The following is a 24,292-nucleotide window of genomic DNA, read 5'->3' as shown; positions in this document are numbered from 1 at the left end:
AGATCATGATTTATATAAAACTCTAAAACCTTCCAGTTTCTTCTCAATTCTACAACTGCCAACCTTTCATTTAATTACAGCCTGACTGCGGACATAATGGAATTTAGCAGGGGCCTTAAGGATGTGTCATTTAGAGCTTTAGACTTCAGGAGTCAAGAACTGGATTTTACAAACCCAGGGGCTGAGGGGGGAAAAAAAAATTAAATGCAAAAAATTTTGATGAATTTAAATATCTGCCAGCCCCTTCAGCAGCCGGAATGAAATTGCTTTGTTAGAGAAGTTCTGTCACATAACCCTAAACCACTTTTTCAGCCTGAACAAACCCGAGATTAAATTGAGATGAAGGTTGCCCACAGCTTTAGTAGCTTTAAATGAACTTTTTCCTTTTTTTATTGAATATAAACACAGCTAAACCTCTGAAAATGTCTGTTCCATCCAAGGCACACAGCTCAATGATTCCCACCCCTCCTGTTGGATTTGGGACAATCTGTGGTGAAATTTCTGGGAGAATCACTGACACCTTGCTTCAAACAGCAAAAGCCTGCATAGATCTCGGTGACAAACATCAATTTCAAGAAATAAATACAAAATGTAATTATTGTCAGCAAATCTGCACTTTCTAGGGGGTCTCAAAGCCTGGGAAGCTCTGTGGGTCTTTACTGGGAATTTCTCCCAGGCTCAGAAGCATCTGGAAGAAGCCCCAAGATACTGCAATAAATGGGTGTGGGATGCCAAAACCACCAGTGGAAAGGTTGGATGGGAGCAGGTCATGGAGGAAAAGATGAAGAACTGGGGCAAGAAAACTGAGGAGTCAGGGCCCCAACAAAAGGGTCAAAGTAATCCTGATGGATAACAGCAGGTCCAGAGCAGCCTCAGAGTGTCCAGCCATAAAACCTCTGGAGGGTTTTGCCATATGGAAATCTTGAGACTTTCCATACAGGGAACTCTCTTGTTGGGAAAGAGACAAGTCCAGACATGAGCTGTGAGACATCAGGACAGATCAAATGAGCTGAAAGTTCAGTGAAGAGAGAAAAAAACCACCAAAATAAAAAAAAACAGACAAAAAGGAGGAAATAAACCCCTGGAAATCCCTGTGTGGAGGCTGGAGAATCAACACAAGTCTTCCACCACATGTAGGAAGAAGGAAGTTGGGGATGCCAAGAGAAGGTTGTAGTTAGCAACTCTGAATTCCAGAATCTACAACTCTCCAAGTCCAAAGATGGATTGGTGGTCCTGCTTTTTTTATGAATGCTTAGGAGTGGCTTTACTTAAAGACCAACAGTTGAGCTGATTGACCAAAAGATGAAGAAAGGAAAAAGAAATAAGAATCAAATCCATCCATTCAGATGGATGCTCTAATCAGAGCCCTTTGGCACTGGAGTCATGCCAGGTATGCTCTGTGAGCCCCCTCCAGCTCAAACCATGACTTGATGATGCTGTAAAACTGGAAGGGAAGAAATCCCAACAGCTTTCCACAAATAAATATTGGTGGAAAGGAGAGACGAAAATAGGGCAGCAGCTCAGAACTCTGTCACTGAGGAGCTCAAAATGTGCTTATCTGGTGAGGGAAAAGCTCCAAAAGAGAGAAGGAAATGAAGGGAAAGAGTAAAAGAAGGATCGTAGATAATGGGGACCATGAAGATAACTTCAAGAAAAGATCAGAATTTCTTTTGCATCCCAGAGCAGGACAGAGTTGTGATGGGACATGTAGTGCTTCAAAACAGAGATCTTGAGGGCACAGGAACAGACACAGTCCCTGTGTGCAAAAGGATGAGTCGATGAAGCAAACATCCAGCCTGGATGGGTGGTGAGGTTTCAAAGGAACTTAGGAATAAAAAGAGGATGCATCATATTTGGAAGGAGGGTCAGGTCTCTCAGGAAGTATTTAAGGGGGTTTCTAGGGCATTTCTAGGGTAGGAAAAAAATTAGGAAGGCCAAAGCTCAGCTCAAACTTAATTTAGAAAATTTGTAAAGGATTTGTAAAGGAATTAAAAGAAATTGTAAAGGAATAAAAAATGTTTTTACAAATATATTAATGGCAAAAGAAGGGTAAGACCAACCTCTGTTCTTTATTAGTTGTGGGAGGGAACTTAGTAACTGCAGATGAAGAGAAGGTGGAGGTGTTTAACACCTTCTTTGCCTCAGCCTTCAGTGGGAAGACATCTTGCCTTCAGGACAACTGTCCTCTTGGGTTGGTAGATGGTGTCAGGGAGCAGAATGGTCCCCCTGTTATCCAGGAGGAAGCAGTCAGAGAACTGCTGAGATGCTTGGATGTTCATAAATCTATAGGTTAAGATGGGATCCATCCCAGGGTGATGAGGCAACCGGCAGATGAGCTTGCGAAGCCGCTCTCCATCATTTACCAGCAGTCCTGGCTCACTGGTGAGGTTCCAGATGACTGGAAGCTGGCCAATATGACACCCATGCACAAAAAGGGTGGGAAGGAGGATTCTGGTAATTATAGGCCAGTCAGCCTGACCTCAGTACCTGGTAAGGTTATGGAACAGTTTATGCTGAGTGTCATCATGCAGCACCTACAGGATGGCCAGGGTATCAGACCCAGCCAGTGTGGGCTTAGGAGGGGTAGGTCTGATCCTGATCCTGATCTCCTTTTATGACCAGGTAACTCACCTGGTGGATGCAGGAAAAGCTGTGGATGTTGTGTACCTGGACTTCAGCAAGGCCTTTGACACTGTCTCCCACAGCACACTCCTGGAAAAGCTGGCAGCTCGTGGTTTAGACAGGAACACTCTTTGCTGGGTTGAGAACTGGCTGGATGGCCGGGCCCAGAGAGTGCTGGTGAACAGTGCTGCATCCAGCTGGCAGCCAGGTATCAGCGGTGTCCCTCAGGGGTTTGTGCTGGGGCCAGTCCTGTTCTATATTTTTATTGATGCCATGGATGAGGGTATTGAGTCCTTCATTAGTAAATTCCCAGACAACACTAAGCTGGGAGCGTGTGTCGGTCTGTTGGAAGGGAGAAGGGCTCTGCAGAGAGACCTGGAACGTTCAGATGAATGGGCAAAGTCCCGTGGGATGAAGTTTAGTAAGTCCAAGTGCTGAGTCCTGCATTTTGGCCACAATAACCCCCTGCAGTGTTATAGGCTGGGGGTGGTGTGGCTGGACAGTGCCCAGGCAGAAAGGAACCTGGGGGTGCTGGTTGACAGCTGGCTGAACATGAGCCAGAGTGTGCCCTGGTGGCCAAGAAGGCCAATGGGACCTGACCTGGATTGGGAATAATGTGGCCAGCAGGAGCAGGGAGGTCATTCTTCCCCTGTACTCGGCACTGGTGAGGCCACAGCTGGAGTGCTGTGTCCAGTTCTGGCCCCTCAGTTGAGGAAGGACATTGAGATGCTTGAACATGTCCAGAGGTGGCAATGAGGCTGGTGAGGGGCTTGGAACACAAGCCGTGTGAGGAACGGCTGAGGGAGCTGGGGTTGTTTATCCTGGAGAAAAGGAGACTCAGAGGTGACCTTATCACTCTCTACAACTTCCTGAAAGGAGGTTGTTGTCAGGTGGGGGTCGGTCTCTTTCACCAGACAGCAACTGACAGAAGCAGAGGACACAGTCTCAAACTGCATCAAGGGAAATACAGGTTGGATGTTAGGAAAAGGTTTTTCATGGATAGAGTGATAAAGTACTGGAATGGTCTGCCTGGGGAGGTGGTGGAGTCACCATCTCTGGATGTGTTTAAAAAAAGACTGGATGTGGCACTCGGTGCCATGGTTTAGTGGAGGTGTTAGGGCATGGGTTGGACTTGATAATCTTGAAGGTCTCTTCCAACCCAGTGATTGTGTGAATTCTGTGATGTGACATCACCTCAGGAGAGCCATAACTTGTCCCTTTTCTCTTTGGAAAGAGAGAAGTGGGGACTTCTTGGGCAGAGAATGACCACAAATTATGGTCAGGGAATGAAAAGATGGCTGGGGAACTGCTGCTGAGCTGGAGAGATAGCAGAAGGGGGAAGAAAATAATCATAATTAAGTAAATCAGCCTGCTGCAGGATTCCTGCCAGTACAGTTTGGCAGCACAAGAACAAGTGGCTCTAGGGATAAGGACCTTGTGTGTGGAGAACAAAGACAGGAGGTTTGGTGCCTTAAACGTGAAGAGAAACAGCTGCTGCAGGACTGGGACAGGAAGATGGGCCATGGGAAGGGAAGGAGAGGTTCCAGAGGAGCAGGGTCTGCATGGACTCTCCACTGGCCAGATGCCCATCAGTGTAATGGCCAGGCTTTAATAAAGCAGATAACTCACGGAGAAGGCAGCATAGTCCAGTCTATCCCCAAAATCCCAGGAAACAAATGGTTAATTCCAGTGTTGAGGGTCCTCTCTAACCTACCCTCATCAGCAGTGCCTGAGGCTCCCATATCCATTAAGGGTGTCTGCTTGGCAATAACCAGCATTATTGAATGACTCCAGTTCATGGAGTGCCCCAGTGCCCAACCCTGTGGGAAGGGTTGGCAGTGTCCCAGCTCTGATGGCGAGGGAGGAGCTGTCCAGCAGAGGGTCAGATCTGTTCACACACTCTCCCACACAGCTGGAGATGTTTCCCCTCTTTAATTCCCTGGAATGGGATGTTCGAGCCTCCGGTGGAGATCTGAAGTGATGCCTTAAGATTTTAGCCTTTATATCTTCAAATCCTGTACTGCATTAGTCCATAACTCTAAACTCCACATAAAGTGTTAGTTAACTGTCCTCACATTTTGGTCAGACAAAACAATCCCTCTAGGCCTGAGATCCAAGGACACCCTACAGCCTCAGGCCCCAAAAAGTATAAACAAAAGTGAACTGGGGAGAAGCAAACTGGGGGTAAATGACTTCATTTTCTGAAGCTGTAAGTGGAAGATCAACCCCTAATATGTAAATGGCCCAAACTTACATCTGTCTGGAAAGCTCATGACCATCGTCCATCTTGGGTGTAGCCCCTTTCAGAGGCTTCTGACTGCCCAAGGTATATCTCTTGAAGGCCTTTAATAAGTACCTACTCTTATTCTCTTAATCTTGTCTAGCCTCTGTTCTAGGTAGCCACTCCAAGGCATCAGGAGGATCAGTGAGAACATGGTTCAGCCTAGCAAAACATGAGTGGGAGGACTCCTGAACAGCCCCAGCCTTCTGTGTTCAGTAAAAATAGACCCCACATGGACTTCATGATAAAAAACAGGCTCTCCTAAGAGCCAAACCATCCCAAAACCCCAGCTCTGGGAGCCAAACCCAAAGGTAACCCCAGCTCCTCACACCAATCCCGGCACCATCACAGGAGCACTGCCTCTCACAAGAGCCATGCTCAGGCTGTGCCCTTAAATTAACACACAAATTTCGGTAGTGATAACGCCATTTATTACTTTTAAATGTTACCCCTCTCAGGGTGGGTATTCCCAGCCAGCCTTGCTTCTTTCTCCAAGACCCCAGTGGCCAGGCTGGCCCCCAGCCCCCACTTTGAAGTCACAGTGACACCACACAGCGACAGGCGGAGACAACAGGAATCTGCTGGAATGCACCAAGGAATTAAAAGTTTAAGTGTATCTTTTATATCAACAGCCAGGGCAACTCAAAGTGAGATCAGGGGTTGCCACTGAAAGTGGTGCTGTTGGAGCCTGATTTGCCATCATCAGCATAAACATAAACCCCTGTGCCAAGTCTGGACATGGGTAAAAGGGCTGCTGTGAGACTTAAAATTGATGTTAATAATCATTAAATTCAAAGCAGGGGACTGGTAGAGTGATGGCTGTAAAGAAATGGGAATATATCCAGGACAGGAATAGTACTCAGCCTATGAAACTCTGGGTGTTTATAGAGGAATGATGAGGAAAACAGGAAACATAAATAAATCAGGATTATTCCTACACTGTTCCCAGGTTGGTATCACTGACTGAGCCCCCTCCAGTGCCTAAAGAGGCAAAGAAAGAATTGGGGTTGGACAGGGGACAAGGAATGGGGAGATAAGACAAGGGGAATGGGTTCACACTGACAAAGGGGAAATTTAGATGGGATATTGGGAATAAATCCTTCCCTGGGAGGGTGGGCAGGCCCTGCCTGGCACAGGGTGCCCAGAGAAGCTGTGGCTGTCCCTGGATCCCTGGAAGTGTCCAAGGCCAGGTTGGACTTTGGGGCTTGGAGCAGCCTGGGATAGTGGAAGGTGTCCCTGCCCATGGCAGGGCTGGCACTGGATGAGCTTTAAGGCCACCACTGTCCTATGTCCCAAGGTGCCACCTCTACACATCCTTTAAATCCCTCCAGGAATGCTGATCCCACCACTGCCATGGGTGCCTGTCCCAGTGCTTGACAACATTTTGGTGGAGAAATTTTCCTCAATATCCAACCTAAATCTCCCCTGGTGCAACCTAAGGCTGTTTTCTTTGGTCCCTTTGTGTTTAAATTACAGCAGGCAAAATGTAAGCTGATATTATTCTGTATTTTAGAGGTGGAATTATTTTAATATGGCTCTAATAGAGAATATTTGATTATTTATAAAGCATAGGCCTTGACATTTAATTATGATGGTGTCTCATAATGATCATGAACTGAGTGGACCCTGCACCCCAATTCTGGGTTACTGTGCAGAAAACTCCCTCAATTTTCTAAAATTGATAAATTACAGGAATTTTAAATGGAGCTCCAAAGCCTGACACCCAAACCCAAATCTATCCTGGGAACAAAAGGAGATTTGAACAGAAGCCACGTCACAAGGTGCTGTAGTAAATTTATCTATAAATTTAAGCTGATATACCATTTTTTGCTCTCTTTTCCCCTTTGATTCCATCTTGTTGTAAACCTGCTCCAAGGGTTTGCTAACATGGATTATCCTGTCTACATCCCATGAATTAATTTTCTACTCCTGCATCCCCCATAGGCATCTTCACTCGTTGGGTTTGGTTTTTTTTTAAAGAAAGTCAAGAGAATTCAAATTCACTGCTGCATTCCTCAGTTCCACTTAATGCTTACAAACTTGACCAGAACTGGTGGGAGTATTTTGAGGGAAACATTTTCCCAGGAAAAATGTGTGATTTCTTCAATGGAACTCTTGTTCCATTGAAAATTCGAAACACGGATTTTTCTCTCCTCTCATTAAAAATACATTTATTCCAGAGCATAGGTTGTTTTTTTTCTCCCCAACTAGAAACATTTGTTGTAAACCATCATTTTGACACAAACATCCTCATTTTGAAATTCTAGGATAAAACATTTGCATCTAATAGTTGATGGTTATTATTGACTGCAATGTATTGCTGCAGGACAAAAATTACGTGGAATTTTTTTTTCCCCCCATTGTTTCCTTTTTTCTTTTGCACAACACAGGAATTGCCTGCAAAAAATCATGAAAAAGAGAGAAAAGGGAAGAGTTTGGAGCCTTCAGCCCTGTCAGGCTGTTTCACACCCTCCAGATGGGAAAAAAAAAGTGCAATCCCAGGTTTTGCTCTTTCCAGGAAGCAAGAACCAGATCTGATCCCTAAAATCTCTTTCATCATCACCCATTCCACTCATCCCACTTCAGACAGGAAAATAAATCCTCCAAATTGTGCTATTTAAAATTTTTTATAAACTAAAACCATATTCTTTTCATGTGAATGGTGCTCTAGCAGCTTTTTCAGCTAATAAATAGCAATAATATTTATTATTTCCTATGCATTCCTTACTGCAGCTATTTTTTTTCAGGCTCTGAAGGAACACAGAGGGAAAAAGACATTGGAAAATTTCTTGGAGATGTTCACTGCAGCAAAAGCAAATATATGGGTAACTATAAACCTTCTGTAGTGCTGGTTTGCCCCAAACCCCTGGAATTCTGCCTGCCTTTCTCCATCTGGCACACTCTGCTTTCCCAACATTAGATACATATTTTTGATTAGTTTTGATATTTTTTTTAACTCTGCAGGAGGAAAATCGTCTCTGCTCTTTAGACAATATCTTCAAAGGAAAAAAAAACCCAACAATTTGAGTTCCCGGGCTATAACTCAGTTGGAGAAAAGCAAGAACAATTTGTAAGCTGTGATTTTCTAAACCAACAATTGTCTTTAAGACTCCAAACCACTTGATTATTTACTAACTACTTTTGAGTCATCAAGTTGGCTTTTAGTGTAACTTCCCCACACAAATTAATGCTGTTTATGCCCTTGTGATGAGAAGAAGAGTAGTAAAATTTTGATTTTTTTTAGACTCCTAGAAAGGTTTGGGTTGGAAGGGACCTTATCTCCTAATGGCTCTTTTTCCCCTGAGGGAGATTTTAGGCTGATACAAATATTTTAAAGACAGATATTAAAAGGCTGGGAGAATTAGGATTGTTCATCCTAGAGAAGGGAAGCTTTGGGGTGACCTCAGTGTGTCCTTCCAGTGCCTGAAGAGGATGACAGGGAAGACAGAGAGAGATTTTGGACAAAGGATGGAGTGCCAGGACAAGGGGAATGGCTTCAAATAGACAGAGGTGAAATTTAGGTGAGATATAAGGAAAGAATTGTTCCCTGGGAGGGTGGGCAGGCCCTGGCACAGGGTGCCCAGAGCAGCTGTGGCTGCCCCTGGATCCCTGGAAGTGCCCAAGGCCAGGTTGGACTTTGGGGCTTGGAGCAGCCTGGGATAGTGGAAGGTGTCCCTGCCCATGGCAGGGGTGGAATCTTTAAGGTCCCTTCACACTCAAACCACTCCATGATTCTGATATTTGGGTTTTTTTGGTTTTTTTCTTAGAAAAAAAATGGTAAAAAAGGTGAATTTCTGTGCACCAGCCTTTCATTCCTGACCATCCCCATGCCTTCAGAACCAGAGGTGTTTCCATGAGGATCTATTTGGCCAACCTAAGGTGGTACCAGCTCTCTGCACAAAAATTAGGAAAAACCCCGAGATTATAAACTGAACTGTTTGTCAGAACACAAAATTGCATTTTGAGTGCTGAGCTCCAGCTCCAAACCTTTAAATAAATATAATACTTTATGTATGTGATGTTTATATAGAAATACATTACAATAGTTTTAAGACACAGCTTGCTTTTATTTTATTTTTTTTTTTCTATAAAAATTGTTGTTCTTGTTAACAAAAAAGTAGGGCTGAATTCAGGAGATCCCAGAATGGTTTGAGTTGGAAGGGATTTTACAGATCATGTACTTCCAGCTGCCTCGCCATGGGCAGGGACACATTCCAGAGATCTTCACAAGTCACTAAATGTGCCAGAAAATGTAAAGACAGTAAAGGAAAATTGGCTTCACCTGGCTTGTTGCCACATGTATAATCTCAGACAACAGACTAAAAATCAACAAGTCAACTGCACATCTGAGAACTCAGAGGAATCGCCTCAAGCAGCAGATGGCTCATCCAAAAAAAACCAAAAACCAAACAAGCGCCATTAAAAGCCCCAACCTTCTGTGGCAATTAGTGGCACACTTCAAAGTCTGCAGGAGAAGGAAGTTTTTAAAACTGCCTGAGGATATTCAAAGCAGCAAGGATCATAAATGATTAAAGCTGCAGCTCTGGTTCAGGATGCTGGTCAGCAATTAATTCTGGGTGCTGGAAATGCCGCATTAGAGGGAGCTTTGGTAGAATCCATTCTGTGTTGTGATTTTAGACTGGAAGAGTCAATAATATCAATTCATTCCTGCTGGAAAAGCAGAAAATAAACTGTTCCCCAGGAAACCCAGTGTAGTACTCCCAAGCAGAGAGAGCCATCACTTCTTGCTCTGCCCTCTGGTCCTTTCCAGCTCATTCCTTCATATATTGGCAAAAAAAGGGCAGAGGGGGAAGGCCCAGAATCATGGAAATCAGCACAGAATTCCAGAATGGTTTGGGTTGAAAGCTCATCTTGTTCCAGCCTCCTGACATGTGCAGGGACACCACCTTCCACCATCCCAGAGTGATCCAAGCCTTGGATACTTCCAGACCATGCCAGGATTATGCTTTTTGGGGATTCTACCACTTCTCTGAGCACTCTGTTCCAACACTTTACAATCCTTGTGGTGAACAAATTCTTCCTGATGTTCAGCCTGTACCTCCCCTGGCCATTTCACCTTTTCCTATTGCATGGTACATGGGACAAGGGCCTGACTTTGAGAAAGGGAAGCAAATCCATCATGCTTGTAATATTGGAATTAAACAAACCACAAAGAGCCTGAAGGAAAATCCACAATTTTGCAATCATAAACCTCCTCCATCTGTTGCTTGAGCTGAGGGCGTTGAGGCCAGGTCACCCCAACAGCAGCCTGGGCAGGGCAGGGCCATATTTTCCACCTTTTAATTGAATTTCTGCCATGGGGTGCCCTCAGGAGATCCATCAGCTCCAAGGCCCAGCTGCCACCTCTCCAAGCCATCCCTGCAGGAGGAGCTCCAGCCCTGAGGGGAGCAGATGGTGACACCATCCTGGTGTCACTTTGCCTCCTTGCCTACAGCTGTCCCAGCTTTGGAGCTCTTGCCCTCCAAAGCCTCTGGGAGGGTTTTGTTTCAGGGAATTGCCAACAGCTTTCCCAAAACCTGGAAAAGCTTCCTGCACCTCAGGACAATGGATCTAAATCCATCAGGGCTCCCACCTCCCTGTCAGGGAAAGGGAAATAAAGGCTGAAAGATCTTCTGAGATCATCCAGTGCTTGCAAGAAGTGTAAAAAGCATCTGAGATAATGATGACAAAAAAATTCCAGCCAGTCCTTGGAGACCATGTGTCAGATCCGCAGTCCATGGGATACATGCAGAGCACAGGTGTTGGGAAATAGGGGAAAAACACCCTGAATTGATAAAAAAACCCACGTTATTTAGCAACAGGGATGGCAAAAATGCATCTCAACTTGCCAGAGTTAGAAGGTTGGGTTTATTCATTCTTTTGGAGGTGTTTTTATTCATTCTCCTGCACATCAACACTTGAAACACTGGAATAGGGAATGTCTAAGCACTGTGACCAAGGAATGGCTTCATGCCAAGAGGAAACATCCCAGGGGAGAACCTTCCCTCATTGTCCTCCCACCCCACAGCCCATTTTCCCAGCCCTTTCCCATCACAAATTCCATCTGCCTTCCTACACCAGAGTTTTGCTGCTTCTCAAGCCCTTTCCCAACACTTTTTGGTGGTTGGATGCCTTTTCCCAAAAACACTTGGATTGCAACAGAAGGAGCTGTGGTTCTCCCTGAAGAAATAGGAATAACAATGGTATTTTCCTATTTTTATCCTATAGATTAAATATATCTTTTATTCATATATATCTCTCTGGAAATGTCACCCTGGGATGAAATTCCTGCTACATCTATACTTGTGTGCCTGCCTCTGCGTCCCAGAGGGACAAATATTTCCAAACCTCCATTCCACTCTTTTCCCTAGAAAATTCAGGACAATGAGGTTCATAGGGCAGGAGGTGTGAAGGTTTTAGTGGGAGAGGGGGATGGCAAGGAAGGTGTCCTATGAAAATGGACTATAACCCTCATTATTCCTGGGAAGCTCAGTTCAAGGACACTGGAAAAGGATTCAGCCCTGCAGAGGGGAAGGGGAAGGGGAAAGGAAAAGCAAAAAGAGAAGAGGGAAGGACAGCCAAGAAACCTGAAAAAAAGCTGGAGAGGATGGGAAAGGAGAGAGCAGGGCAGCAAGTTGGGGTGCCCCAAAGGCTTCCAGGTTTGGGTTATGAAGTTTTTAAAGAAACACTGAGTTTTTCAGCTATTCCCTCAGAAAAGGAGCAATGGAATCAGGTCAGTCCAGCAGTGGCATCACTGAAGGACACAGAAGGAAAGTGAAAATTAGAGCAGGGAGCAGAGGAGCAGGAGTGGGGTAATCCCAGCACCTCTTGCAGAGTTAATAGAGATTTAATAAAAAAAAATAAAAATATATATTTTTGAGTCTGACCCAAGAAAAAACCCCACTATAAGAAAAAGAAACCAAGTCCCACTTTTACTGGTGTCTTGTTCTCAGCGTTTTAAAAAGCTTTTGGTATTAAATTCAGCTCCAACATTAATTTCTGAACAAAAAGAGCTCTGACATCACCAGCTGCAATCCTGATTGGAATATTCCTGATCTGATATTTCCCATGTGCATTCCCATGCTTTTCTGGTCACTGATGTCAACATCCATCACAGCAACTCCCATTATTCTACGTGGGAAATATGGTATCAGGTTTCTGAAATGGTCTGCACAGATATTGGCCCATTGACATTTCTACCCATACCCATGGATATTATTTTATTGTTCCAGGAAATTATCATGCCCCAGGGATTTGGGACAGGTAGAGGAGAGCTGATTTCAGTAACTTAGAGAAAATAACTACCAGAGGTGAAGATGTAAGTGGGAAATAGCACAAATTTCCTTAGAAATAGATGCATTGTCCCATGAGGAACAGCTACCACCATTCTAATTTTCAGGTTATGGAGAATATAACAAAAAACCAGATACAAATCAGTCCTGACAGCTCAGTTATCACTGCTGGGGTCACCAGGGCACAGCACCTCCTGCACAACCCAAAGACCACAATTCCTTCTTCCCCTATACACCACAAACACATTTTGCAAAGAATCAGTCAAAAAATGTGTATTTTAGTCTTTACAAAGCAGCAGTATGAGGGGGGGCACTCTTTGTCTGGGGGCTCTTGGTGTCAAACAGGAGCTTCCTCCAGTGGTTCTGTCCATGAGCTAACCTGCCATGGCCTTGATGGAGGGACAGCTTCCCAAATTCCCACACCTTTTCCATATGCCTTAAAATAATTTATACAAGTCACAGGATGGCTGAGGCTGAAGGGAGCTCAGTGGGCAGCTGGTGCCACCTCCCTGCTCCAGCAGGGCCATCCCAGAGCACAGGGCACAGCATTGTGTGCACACAGCTCTGCCACAGCCCCAGGCAGGAGAGCCCACAGCCTCTCTGGCCAATCTGTTCAGGGCTGGGCACTGCCCAGGGAAGAAGTTCTGCCTCCTGGCCAGGGGGAATTGCTGCCATCAGGCCCTGCCCGTGCCTCTGGTGCCATTGCTGGGCCCCCGGAGCAGAGGCTGGGCCCTGCTGGGAGCCCTCCCTGCAGCCAGGGCCAGCCAGGCCTGAGGGCCCCTCTCAGCTGGGGCTCCTCTCCAGGCTGAGCAGCCCCAGCTCCCTCAGCCTTTCCTGGGCACCGAGATGCTCCAGGCCCTTCCTCAGCTGCGCAGCCTCCGCTGGCCCCGCTCCAGGAGCTCCCTGGCCCTGCTGTGCTGAGGAGCCAGAGCTGGACACAGCACTCCAGAGCTGCCTCCAGGGCTGCCCACAGGGGCAGGATCCCTCCCTGCCCTGCTGGGAATGCTCCTCCTGCTGCCCCCAGGATGCCATTGGCCTCCTTGGCCCCAGGACACTCTGCTGCCTCAGGGACAGCTCGGTGTCCCCCAGCCCCCCCAGGACACTCTGCTGCCTCAGGGACAGCTCGGTGTCCCCCAGCACCCCCAGGACACTCTGCTGCCTCAGGAACCTTCCCCACAGAGCAAATAACTTCCTTATTTTCCAGGACAGCCCACATGGGCAAATGAACAAACTCAGCAGTTTTCAGAATAAAACAGCATTAAAATAAAAACAGCAGCTCCTCCTAGAAATATAATAAAACAGTCTTAAAACCAGCTGCTCTTTTCATGCTGTAATGTGGAGTATGTTTTTATAACTTTGTGCTATTCTTGTAGGTTTATAGCTTCCATATTCCCATTTCTTTTCTCAGTAGAATACACCCTCACATTTATATTTATACATAAATACATGCAGTGGGCACAAACGTTATGGAAGCCCTGTCTCAGCTTTGCCTTGGGCTGCTCACCCAGAGTAAGCTGCTTCTTCCTCTTTTGCCACTGCCCAGGAATATTTAGAGACCCCTTTTTTAAAAAGTAAAGCGCTCACCTTAAAATCCCAGCTGGATCTCAAGACTTGGCCAGTTTGGTGAAAGCCTTACGAAACAAATTATGAATATTTCTATCAAACCTCTCCCTCTCCTGGCTCCATCACCACCTCTCCAAACACCAGCCCCCTGCCCTGGGCTACTGCACCAGGTCCAGAACTCCTCCTGAATCCCAAAACCGGATGAAATCCACATCACCCAAACCACTAGCCCTGCGTAAATCAAATCTATGATGGAATATGCAGCAGGTAGGAGGCATTCATGGAATCCCAGACTTGTTTGAGTTGAAAGGGACCTTCAAGCCCACCCCATTCTACCCCTTGCCTTGGGCAGGGACATCTTTCACTATCCCAGGGTGCTCAGAACCCTCATTTTTCTAAAGGTTTACTCTCTGTCCTGTTTTCTTCCCCCATCATTTTCTGTCTCAAGACTCCCTTCCACAGGTTTAAACCATGTTTTCCCTCCACTGGGATGGATGGCTGCTCCCAAAACATCCGTCTGGAAGGGGCTGTGGTGTGCTCCAGATGTTCTGGAGGAAGATCCAGCTGTATGAGGCCAGCAAGGCAGCACCCCCTAAAATATCAGCCAGTTTTAGTACCTGGCCACACTGAGTTATTCACATTGACTTATTACCGAGTTCAGCACCTGAGATGCATTGAGTTATCTCCCCTTGCTGATTTGCAGGAACTTTATTTCCCTGCTGATAGAAATAATTATTGTAACCAGCCCTATCAAATGTTTTCTTTGCAACGAAGAAAACACCACCTGATTATGAAGCACCCTAAATTATGTCGTGCTAGACTGCAAATTACCCATCTGCTGCCTCCAATTAGCCAGGAAGGTACGAGGGGGCCTGGGAGAGGATGAGGATCATCATTTCATGACTTGTTCTGCCGGTGTGCAATGGGATACTGGGAACTAATGGGTGCCATCTGCTGTGAGCATGGAAAATGGGATAATGCACATCAGCCCCTGATGGCTCTGCTGGGGACATATTGCTGGGAGGGATTTGTTATCCCAGCCCCTGCTGGGCTGCATTTATACATTATTTTCTATCCTAATGAAGAAATGATTCGTAGCTGTTGTTTTATTCTACACACATGAAATACCAGGTTTTAATAAGGTGTCCCTTGGTCTGTAAGGTCCTTTCCAACCCAAACCATTCTGAGACTCCAAGTATTGCTAAGGCCTGGAAAGTTTTAAAAAATTAATCAAAGATAAAGAAGAAAAGAAAATAGAGTAAAAATTCCATTTTATCTCAAGCTCCCAGCCATAGCTGTATTTTAGAGCACTGGAATCATCCTAAAGGTTTCCCAAGTGTCTGAACAGGAATGTCTCTCACAATTCCGAATGAAACTCATTAATTAGCAATTTATTGAGCTACCAAATATTGCCATTACAATATTTTCACATTATTCCATTTAAATCTTCCTGTAAGACTCCTGTGATTATCAGCAAACTGGAGGGATGGTTCTGGAAGAATCCCACCTCTCTAGCAAAAAAAAATGATCACAGAACAGTTTGGGTTGGAAAGGAGCTTAAAACCCATCCAGTCCCACCCCGCCCATGGCAGGGACACCTTCCACTATCCCAGGCTGCTCCAAGCCCTGCCCAGCCTGGCTTTGGACACTTCCAGAGATGGCAGGACTTTGCTTTCCCTGCATGCTGAGAACATCTTCTCAATAACTCAGTTTCCATTTCTATACTGACTATTCAAATATATGCAGCCAAGTAGTGTGAATTAACCAATCTCAAACTAATGTATTTGAAATGCCAAGGAATTCCCACCATGAGGATGCTCCATGTCACTAGGGCTGTGCAGGGATGGAATCAAAATCAGGATATCTCTTCAGTAACTACAATATCTTGTAATTAAGATAGAGATTCATAGACTTGAGGTTTGTGCTCAATACATCTCTGGCTGCCAAAAAGTGCCAGGAAATTCAGCCTTCAAATATTCTGCCACCTTTTACTTGGGAGAAGGGTGGTAGAGGAGGGAGTGACCGTGTTAGCACAGCAGCCCAAAAAAAGCCCAAAAGCTCTGGCACCCAGATAAACCCCCAGGAAAATATGTTTGTCCGTGAAGATGAATAAGTGTCCCAAATTCTTGCCTTAATGAAGCCTATTTTTATAATAAACACCTGTTGAATATGGATTTTCAACTTCTCTCCTTTTAGCTCATCCCCAAAGGAAAATGTTTATATAAAAGTGGTTATTCACATCCAATTTCTGCCTCCAAAATCCCACAGAAATACAGCATGGCAATTTCAACCCCCCAAACTGCCCTGCTCTCAGCCATCCACCCCATCAGGATGACTATGATTATCCTTTTCCATATAGGAATTTCCAGAATTGCAAAAATCAAACTCTTTGAGCTTCCAATGGTTGTTTGGGGAAGGAAGCATGAAAGTAAACTAATTTTTTGTGTCCACAAACAAGGGAAGGTCTACATTTGGCTGCTCAAGTGCAGAACAAGCCCATTTCCTACTGAGGTGGGGCCTCCTTCTAACACAAATCCAGTGACTCCAAAAGAATAAATACACTCCCAATCTCTTCCCAAATGGCCAGAACCACCTGAAAGCTGCAAAAATCCTGGAGAAAATATCAACATTCAAGAGCTACTTCATAAGGAGCACTTACCCTTGGAGGGCTTTTTCTCCAAACCAATCCCCCTTCCCCAGAGTGCGGAGAAAGACGGGATCTTCACTGGGAGAGTCCTCCCGGGTAACGTTCACCTGCGGAAAAGCCAAAACCCCGTGGGATTCAGTGAACTTTTAACTGACAACTAAAACCTCTTTGTTCAAAAAAACCTCTTCCCCCTTTGTTTAGAGGGGAATTTTTCACCTCCTGGATCTCTCAGGAAAGGCTCCTCTGGGAACCATGTAATTCCCCAGAGTCCTGCGCTCTTCCCTTGGCATCGCCAACTAACCATCCAAGAAAATGAGTGGGGATTTTTCCTACTACTCCTGCAAAAACACACAGCTTTAGATTTTTGGGAATGTTTTTAACTCAAAATGTGGAGTTGGCTGCACAAGCACAGTCAAAGGAGAATGAAACTCTAAAAATTTGCTGTGCATCAGCCACACGGCCTACACTTCCATTAGCTTTGTTCCACATGATTCCCAGCATTCCCAAGTTCCTGGAAGGGACAGGAAGAACACAAATCACCAGCATTTGCACACAACTGAAGTGAAACAGCTTGGGGCATTGCAGGATCAAGGGTGGCTCTGCTCTCTCTGCAGTTCAGGGAGGGGACAACTCCAGCTGGAGCAGAAATCAAATGTTTCCAACTTTTTAACCACGGCTTTCGCACATGGAAATTCCCAAAGCCAAAAGGCAGGATGTCAGGCATATCCTTTTGGATTCAGTCATATTCTGGTGTAATTTCCCTTTTAAATTTACACTTGTGGCCTAAACCTTCTGCCAGCTCTTTAAGGGGCGGCAGAACCAGTGGCTTTGAGAGGTTAATGAGCAGCACACAGCGCTGAGCACCTGCACTGACTCATGCATGGAAGGGCAGGGAATGTGGGATGGATGAGCCAGGAATGCTCCTGGACAAACAGAGGGAACTTCAATGCAGATTTCAGCCCTTTTTCCATGACTCCCATGGATCTCAAGCAAAGAGTGCTCAGGGATTAGGACAGTGTGACTTCTGCAAGGTTCAAAGCTCTGAGCCAGCCTCCAGTGGGGAGCCTGGATTAAATTGGTACCACATTGCAGATTTTAAGGGGAAAAGGGTGGAAAATGGCACAGCAAGGCCCATGCTGCCTCTGGATAAAGGCAAGGGATGGAGTAGCAGCACTTTCCAAGTAGAAGGGAAAGTGCTTGGAAGCCATTTGGATCGATTATTACTCCACAGATTCCTGCACATAGCATGTTTGGAAATCACTCTGATTTCTGATTGGTAGGACTTAAGGAAACAAGTTAAAATAAATATGCTAAAGGAGCTCAGGAGTGGGGTGAAGTGGGGTGGATGAAGCTAACAAGGAAGAAGGGGAAAAGGAATTTGGTCCTAAAAGAATTATCAATGGAGGATAGGCTGGAAGAAAACAGAGCAGAAGTTTTCTCAGTATTTCTAAGAGTGATGGGGCTCAGAAACATAAAATACTATCTCTTCTCACTTCAGCCTGAAGAAGAGAAGGCTCCAGAGAGACCTTAGAGAAGAATTCCAGGGCCTAAAGGTACAAGAGAGCTGGAGAGGGATGTGGGACAAAGGATGGAGTGACAGGACACAGGGAATGGCTTCCCACTGCCAGAGGGCAGGGTCAGATGGGATATTGGGAAGGAATTGTTCCCTGGGAGGGTGGGCAGGCCCTGGCACAGGGTGCCCAGAGCAGCTGTGGCTGCCCCTGGATCCCTGGAAGTGTCCAAGGCCAGACTGGACAGGGCTTGGAGCAGCCTGGGATAGTGGAAGGCGTCCCTGCCCATGGCAGGGGTAGCACTGGATGGGCTTTTAGGTCCTTTCAATCCAAACAATTCCATGATTCTGCGTCACTCCAGACACTCTGACGTGACAGACAAGGCAGACATTCCCTAAGGAGCTCGCCCTGATCCTGCTCACGCTGACTGCAGACACTGCAGGTGTGCTCCCAGGAACAGGAGCTGATGCCAGCATTTTCTTGGCTTATTGAGCTGCCTTGGTCAAGCTTTACCACAGGACATGAAGGTGATGTGCTCTGGCTTCAGCAGGTGCCAGGCAGCACACACTGACTCTAAAATCCTGTATTTCATTGTCATTTATTCCGTGTTTCACTGCTGAGGCTCTGTCTCGGGCAGCATGCTTAGCATGGATTAATTATTACATCCATCCTAAGCCAGGCATTAAAATTAAACTCTCTCCAGCTCCATCCATCCATCAGCCACTGTTGTCGCTTTTCCAAAGCAATAAGCTTGGGAGAGAAAACTGGGCAGGATTTAACTATGCCTGTGGGAAGTTCTGTCAAGCCATCAGGCTCCAGCTGAGAGTCTGGGAATTTTTTAGCAAGTCCCTGTGCCTTGTTTGATTTTAGCTCCCTTTTCCTGGCCAGCAGCTGTCACAGCAAGATAAAGGAATAGAGGCCAGGGACAAAACCAAGGAGCTACTCCAGGAGGAGTCCAGGGCTCTGGGAGCATTGGCCAAGGCCATAGGATGTCTTCACCATCCTCTGGGTCAGAGTTAAAGGCTGCAGGCCAACCACTGGGATTTGGTTTTTACATTTCTTTGTAGATTGTGGACATGTCAGAATGAGTCCAGAGGAGTCATGGAGTTGCTCCTCTGGCCCCTCTGGAGCCAGACTGGGAGAGCTGGGGGTGCTCACCTGGAGAAGAGAAGGATCCAGGGAGATCTCAGAGCCCCTTCCAGGGCCTAAAGGGGCTCCAGAAGAGCTGGAGAGGGACTGGGGACAAGGAATGGAGGGACAGGACACAGGGAATGGCTTCCCAGTGCCAGAGGGCAGGGATAGATGGGATATTGGGAAGGAATACCCTGGGAGGGTGTGGAGGCTGCCCCTGGATTGCTGCAAGTGTCCAAGGCCAGGTTGGACTTTGGGGCTTAGAGCAGCCTGGGATAGTGCAAAATGTCCCTGCCCATGGCAGGGGTGCCATAGGATGGGCTTTAAGGTCCCTTCCACCCAGGCCATTCCAGGATTCTGTGCTGCTGGGAAGGGACGGGATCCACCTGACCAAGTGGGGCAAAAGCCTCAGTGGCCAACACGGCTCCAAACACTCGGTGTGGGAGGGAGATGTACCATCCCAATATTTTTTGCCTATGAAAAAATGGCAAAAGAAAATGGATTTGAAGTTTGGCTCATGATTGTCCATACTCTGGGAAAAGAGGGAATATTATTTCTGAGTGAAGGGAAGTGAAAGGGCATCAAACCAACAAACTTGGATTTCTGCAGGATTAACTTCACTTCAAAAGCTTCTCCATGACATTCTTATCGAACTAAAAAAGACCATTTTTTGCCTTGCAATGAAGACTGGCTCCCAGGAAGTGGAAGATGATGGTGGAAAAACTAGTTGGCAGCTCGAAATCACTGTGTATTCCCTCCAAAATCTCCATCCTGCTATGTGGAAAGAAACCAAGTGTCTCTCAAGTGTATTAGGCAGGCTAAAAAAATTATAAATAGTTGTTGACTAGAAGGAAAAAACTTGGTCTCTGAAATCCCATCAGCATTTTATGGGAAAAGAAGTCAAACAAATTTTCCCTGTGAGTAGTGGAAGAGAAACTTAGACCATTTTTTCCCCCAAGGCGAGAGCTCAGACATCTCTCCCTGCCATTCTATTATTTGGAGAAGCTGGGAACAGAGCTGGGAATGAAGCCTGGAAGCCAGCATTGGAAGGGGGATGCTTAGCAAAGAAATCATGGAATACTGTAGGATTTATTTCAAAGAAATTGAGTTTTGTGGTCATTTACCCAGAGACTCAATAACAGTTTCCACCCCCAAGTGTTCCCTGAGAGCACATGTGCAAACCAGCAGGGGTTCATTTTCAGCCTTTCAGGCTTCCTTCCTGCCCCAGCCAAGGAGTTCCATTAAATGTCAAGTGCTGACACATTTGTGCCTCGGGAGGGGGGAGAGAGAGAGTCTGGAGTGGGATTTTGGGAGCCCCTTGCCTTGGGAAGGTGTGAACTCACCTTTCCTTTGCTGATTATAAAGAAGGTGTCCCCTCGAGCCCCTTGGCGGATGATGTACTCTCCACTCTCGTAGTGAGTCTGTAAGAGGAGAAGGAACCAAATGAAGATGAACAAATAAAAGCAGAGCCTGTTCTCCAGCCCATATTTTGGCAGCTTTGCAAGAACATCACCCTGGACCCCTTTTATCCCAGCCTGACATTGGCTGTGACTTAAAGATTGTCCTGTGCTAAGGAATAGAATAATTAAACTGGAAGCATTTGTGGCTTGCCCATTTTTCTTCTGGCTGTGCTGGTGCCAGCCTGTGCCCAGATGAATTATCCTCACAGCCTAAATCCATTTTGAGCAAGTCAACGAGACAGAGGAATTTCCAACAGGGAATAATGCTACACAAACTAAACTGCAATAAGAAGTCTGGTGGTAAAATTTTCTTTTCCTTTTTTTTTTTTTTTTTGTGTTGATTTTGGTGGTTTTCCAGCTTTGCTAGCAAGGGCTTTATTCAGCAAATAAATTTTGCTTTTCTCTTGTTATTACAGTAGTTTAAACTGTCAACTTTTGCCTTATTTTGTGGAATAAGCTTGCTAAATTCATGTCACAGCTTATCAATGCTGGCATCTAAACTTGTTAGGATACTTTCATCCCTTGTGTCACCCCATCAAAAGCAATATGCATTTATACACGACCAAAAAACCCCAATATTTTCTAAATCAAGATTTTGAATTGATATTTAGACACCCCCCCCCCCCCCCCCAAACCTTGGACTTTTCATTCTAAATGCTCTGCCCCTGCAAATTCAACCAAAAGCAGGCTGGGGAATATCAAGAGCTTCCCATCCAACCTCTCCTGCATCCCTTGGGATAAAGCAGGGGAATTAATTCAGATCCTCAAATTTGGTTAAGCTTGAGATGTTTTCTTTCATAGTGTTGTGTTGACCTGAGTTTGTTTATTTTATCTTTACACCCAACCTTTTTATCATTTACAGACTGATAACAGAACCCCCAGCTTTTCCCATTTTCATGTGCCAGAGTGGGAAGAGGTAGGGGAAAAAAAAAAAAAGTCTGGAGGAGACCTGGACACAAACTTGCAGGGTTTTACTGCTTGTGTTGGGTGTCTCTGGAGAGCAGATTTAAGGTGCACGTTTTTGACCATCCAGGGTGAAATTCCTTGGAAGGGCCAGATTTAAGGAGCTGTTGGAATCAGACCCCCTTATGTGGACTCTTGTAGGCACCCAAAAATCTAATTAATTAAAGTGCTAGGCTAATAGCTTCCAAATTTACATCAGGCAATCCATATTCATTAGATACATTAATGGCATTTTGAATATGATTTCTGGGCAATTTAATATGATAAAAGTGCTCCCTAAAAAGCCATTTCTTGGTCTTGCTCACCAGCTACCACCAGCACCAACCACTGCAGAACAGTCTCAGTCCTGCTGCTGTGAGCAATTCCACAAGTTCTCCCAATCTTCCAACCCATAAATTTCACCCAACCATTCCCATCCATAATTCTTCCCAATCATTCCCACACATGGATCTTCCCAACCCATGAGTCCTCTCAAACTTCCCACCCAGAATCCTAGCCATCCCCATGCATTAGTCTCCCCAAACTTCCCACCCAGAAGTCTGCCAAAAGAATGGCAGGAGCACAAATTTGAGCTTCAAAGCACCTAAAGCTGCCTCTCCTTCAGTGTATTTTGTCTCTTTTTTAAACTGAGCTCTAATCTCAGCCAAATCCTTCTTCCAACATTCCAGTCACATTCCTCTAGTCCTTCCTTGAGTGCCCAGAGCTTTCATTTTGTCTGACCTGCTCCTCGCTGGTGCCTCTTTCCATGCCCTTCCTTCCACCCACATCCTCATGTTTATGTATTCCAAGCCATTTCTTTCACAGCTAATTCCACCCGCAATTCTTTGTGCTTGAATCAACCCATCCTTCCCATTCTTTAGCAATGCTCCCGCTCTTAAATCCTTGTTTTCTAACTCAAATCAGCTCATCTGTGTGCTTCGCCCTTCTAATGGAATTCTTGTTATGTCCTGTCTCCGAGCACCATCCTGGGCAGGCAATGTGCCCAAGAGCTCACACAGGGCTCATGGAAGTGGAAATAAAGACAAGGCTCTTGCTTTTAGCCTCACTTGAGAGGCAGCAATACCTCCACAGGTACCTCTGATACCATCTAAGATCTCTGAAGAAGTGTAGTTGCAAAAGTTCACAGAATCCCAGAATGACTGAGGTTGGAAAAGACCTCTGAGACCAGGAAGTCCACCTTGTGACTCATTCCCAGCTTGTCCCCAGCCAGTGCCACGTCCAGCCCTTCCTTGGACAGCTCCAGACATGGGGACTCCAAACCTCCCTGGACAGCCCCTGCCAAGGCCTGAGCTCCCTCTCCATGGAGGAATTCCTCCTGGTGTCCAACCTGAGCTTCTCCTAGCACAGCTTGAAGCCATTTCCTCTCATCCTGTCCCTCAGCATACAAAGAAGCTGGAATCTTTCACAAAATAACATTTCCAACCTAAATGAACAAAAGTGAACCTCTTCCTCCCCTTGAACTCCTCCATCAAGTGCCTTTCATGGAGATCCTTGTTTGTACAGTAAGAGCAGTTTCTATAAAAATACCAGGGTTTTTTTCCTTTACTTCTATTGTCAATTTTACTTAAAATGATCAAAAAAATCCCAGCACCCAAGGAGGGTGAGAGGAGAATGCTCACTCAGCAGGTTTGAGAGGATAAGGCATGGATATGTCTCTATCACCTGCTCCAGGTACCCCACAGAAGAACTACCAATCTCATGATCAAGTCAAATTATGCTCTAAAAAAGGCAACTATCCCGTTTTATGAAATCCCTCATCCTGTGCAGAATGTCAATGAGCAGACATTAACATTTCTTTGAGTGGAGAAATACCCAATGCAAGGTCTCTTCAGGAGTGACTGGATTTTTGAGACCAACTTATATTGAAAACAGACAAAGTCAGGAACATTGGAGCCCAATAGCACCAAATTTTGTCAATAAACTCCTTTTTGAATCCCAGTGCTCCCCAGGATTAAAATCTCCCACAGATACAGGACCCTAAGACACGTACAAACTGTATTTCAGTGACCACCCCAATCCATCCATCTCAGAACAGTTAAATATGTGCTTAATTTCTTTGTCCCCAACATGCCAGGGCATATCTCACCACACAAAACATTGTCACCTTTGCAACTTCAGACTTTCACATCTGGCTCAGGACTTTGGCTCACTGAGTCTGGTTGATCAGTCACAAACTTCAACAGGAGCTTCTGCTCCTAAATACCACCAAAAATGAAGTGTCTGAGAGCCTGACCAGGCCTCATGAAGAAATCCTGAGCAGGCATCGTGGAGAAACTTCACTTAGGCCTCCTGGACAAACCTTGCCTAAAACTCAGATCTCTGAGAGCCCAATCAGGCCTTGTGGAGAAACCTCAACTAAAAATGAGATGTTTGAGAGCCTGCTCAGGCCCCATGGAGAAACCACAACTAAAAATGAGATATTTGAGATCTGGACCAGGCCTTGTGGAGAAACCTTGAGCAGGCCTCATGGAGAAACCTCAACTGAAAACAAGATGCTTGAACACCCATCCAGACCCCATAGAGAAATCTTGACTGAAAATGAGATGTTTGAGAGCTGAACAGGTCATGTGGAGAAACCTTGACCAGGCCTCATGAAAAAACCTCAGTTAGGCCTCATAAAGAAACCTTGACTAAAAATGAGACTTTGAGAGCCCACTCAGGCCTCATGGAGAAGCCTTGACTAAAACTGAGATGTCTGAGAGAGCCTACCCAGACCTTGCGGGGAAACCTTAAATAAAAATGAGATGCCTGAGCTGGACCAGGCCTCATGGAGAAACCTCCACTCTGGAGACCAACCCAACAGTTAAAATTGAAAAAACATC

The 24,292-nt window shown here is 45.6% G+C and overlaps 1 protein-coding gene across 2 annotated transcripts in view; it reads right to left on the bottom strand.

Annotated features, from left to right (window-relative positions):
• PRKG1 (protein kinase cGMP-dependent 1) overlaps positions 1-24,292 on the bottom strand; it is a 363,030-nt gene that overhangs the window by 73,597 nt on the left and 265,141 nt on the right. For both annotated transcript variants that reach the window (XM_058840756.1, XM_058840755.1), the window contains exons 6-7: positions 20,391-20,468; positions 16,418-16,512 (exon numbers count right to left, since the gene is read on the bottom strand). In XM_058840756.1, the coding sequence (XP_058696739.1) occupies positions 16,418-16,512; positions 20,391-20,468 (173 nt within the window). The remainder of the gene's footprint in view (positions 1-16,417; positions 16,513-20,390; positions 20,469-24,292) is intronic.

This window comes from Poecile atricapillus, chromosome 6 (genome assembly GCF_030490865.1).
Source record: "Poecile atricapillus isolate bPoeAtr1 chromosome 6, bPoeAtr1.hap1, whole genome shotgun sequence".
Classification (NCBI taxonomy): Eukaryota; Metazoa; Chordata; class Aves; order Passeriformes; family Paridae; genus Poecile; species Poecile atricapillus.
This window is presented reverse-complemented; position numbering and strand designations above follow the sequence as displayed.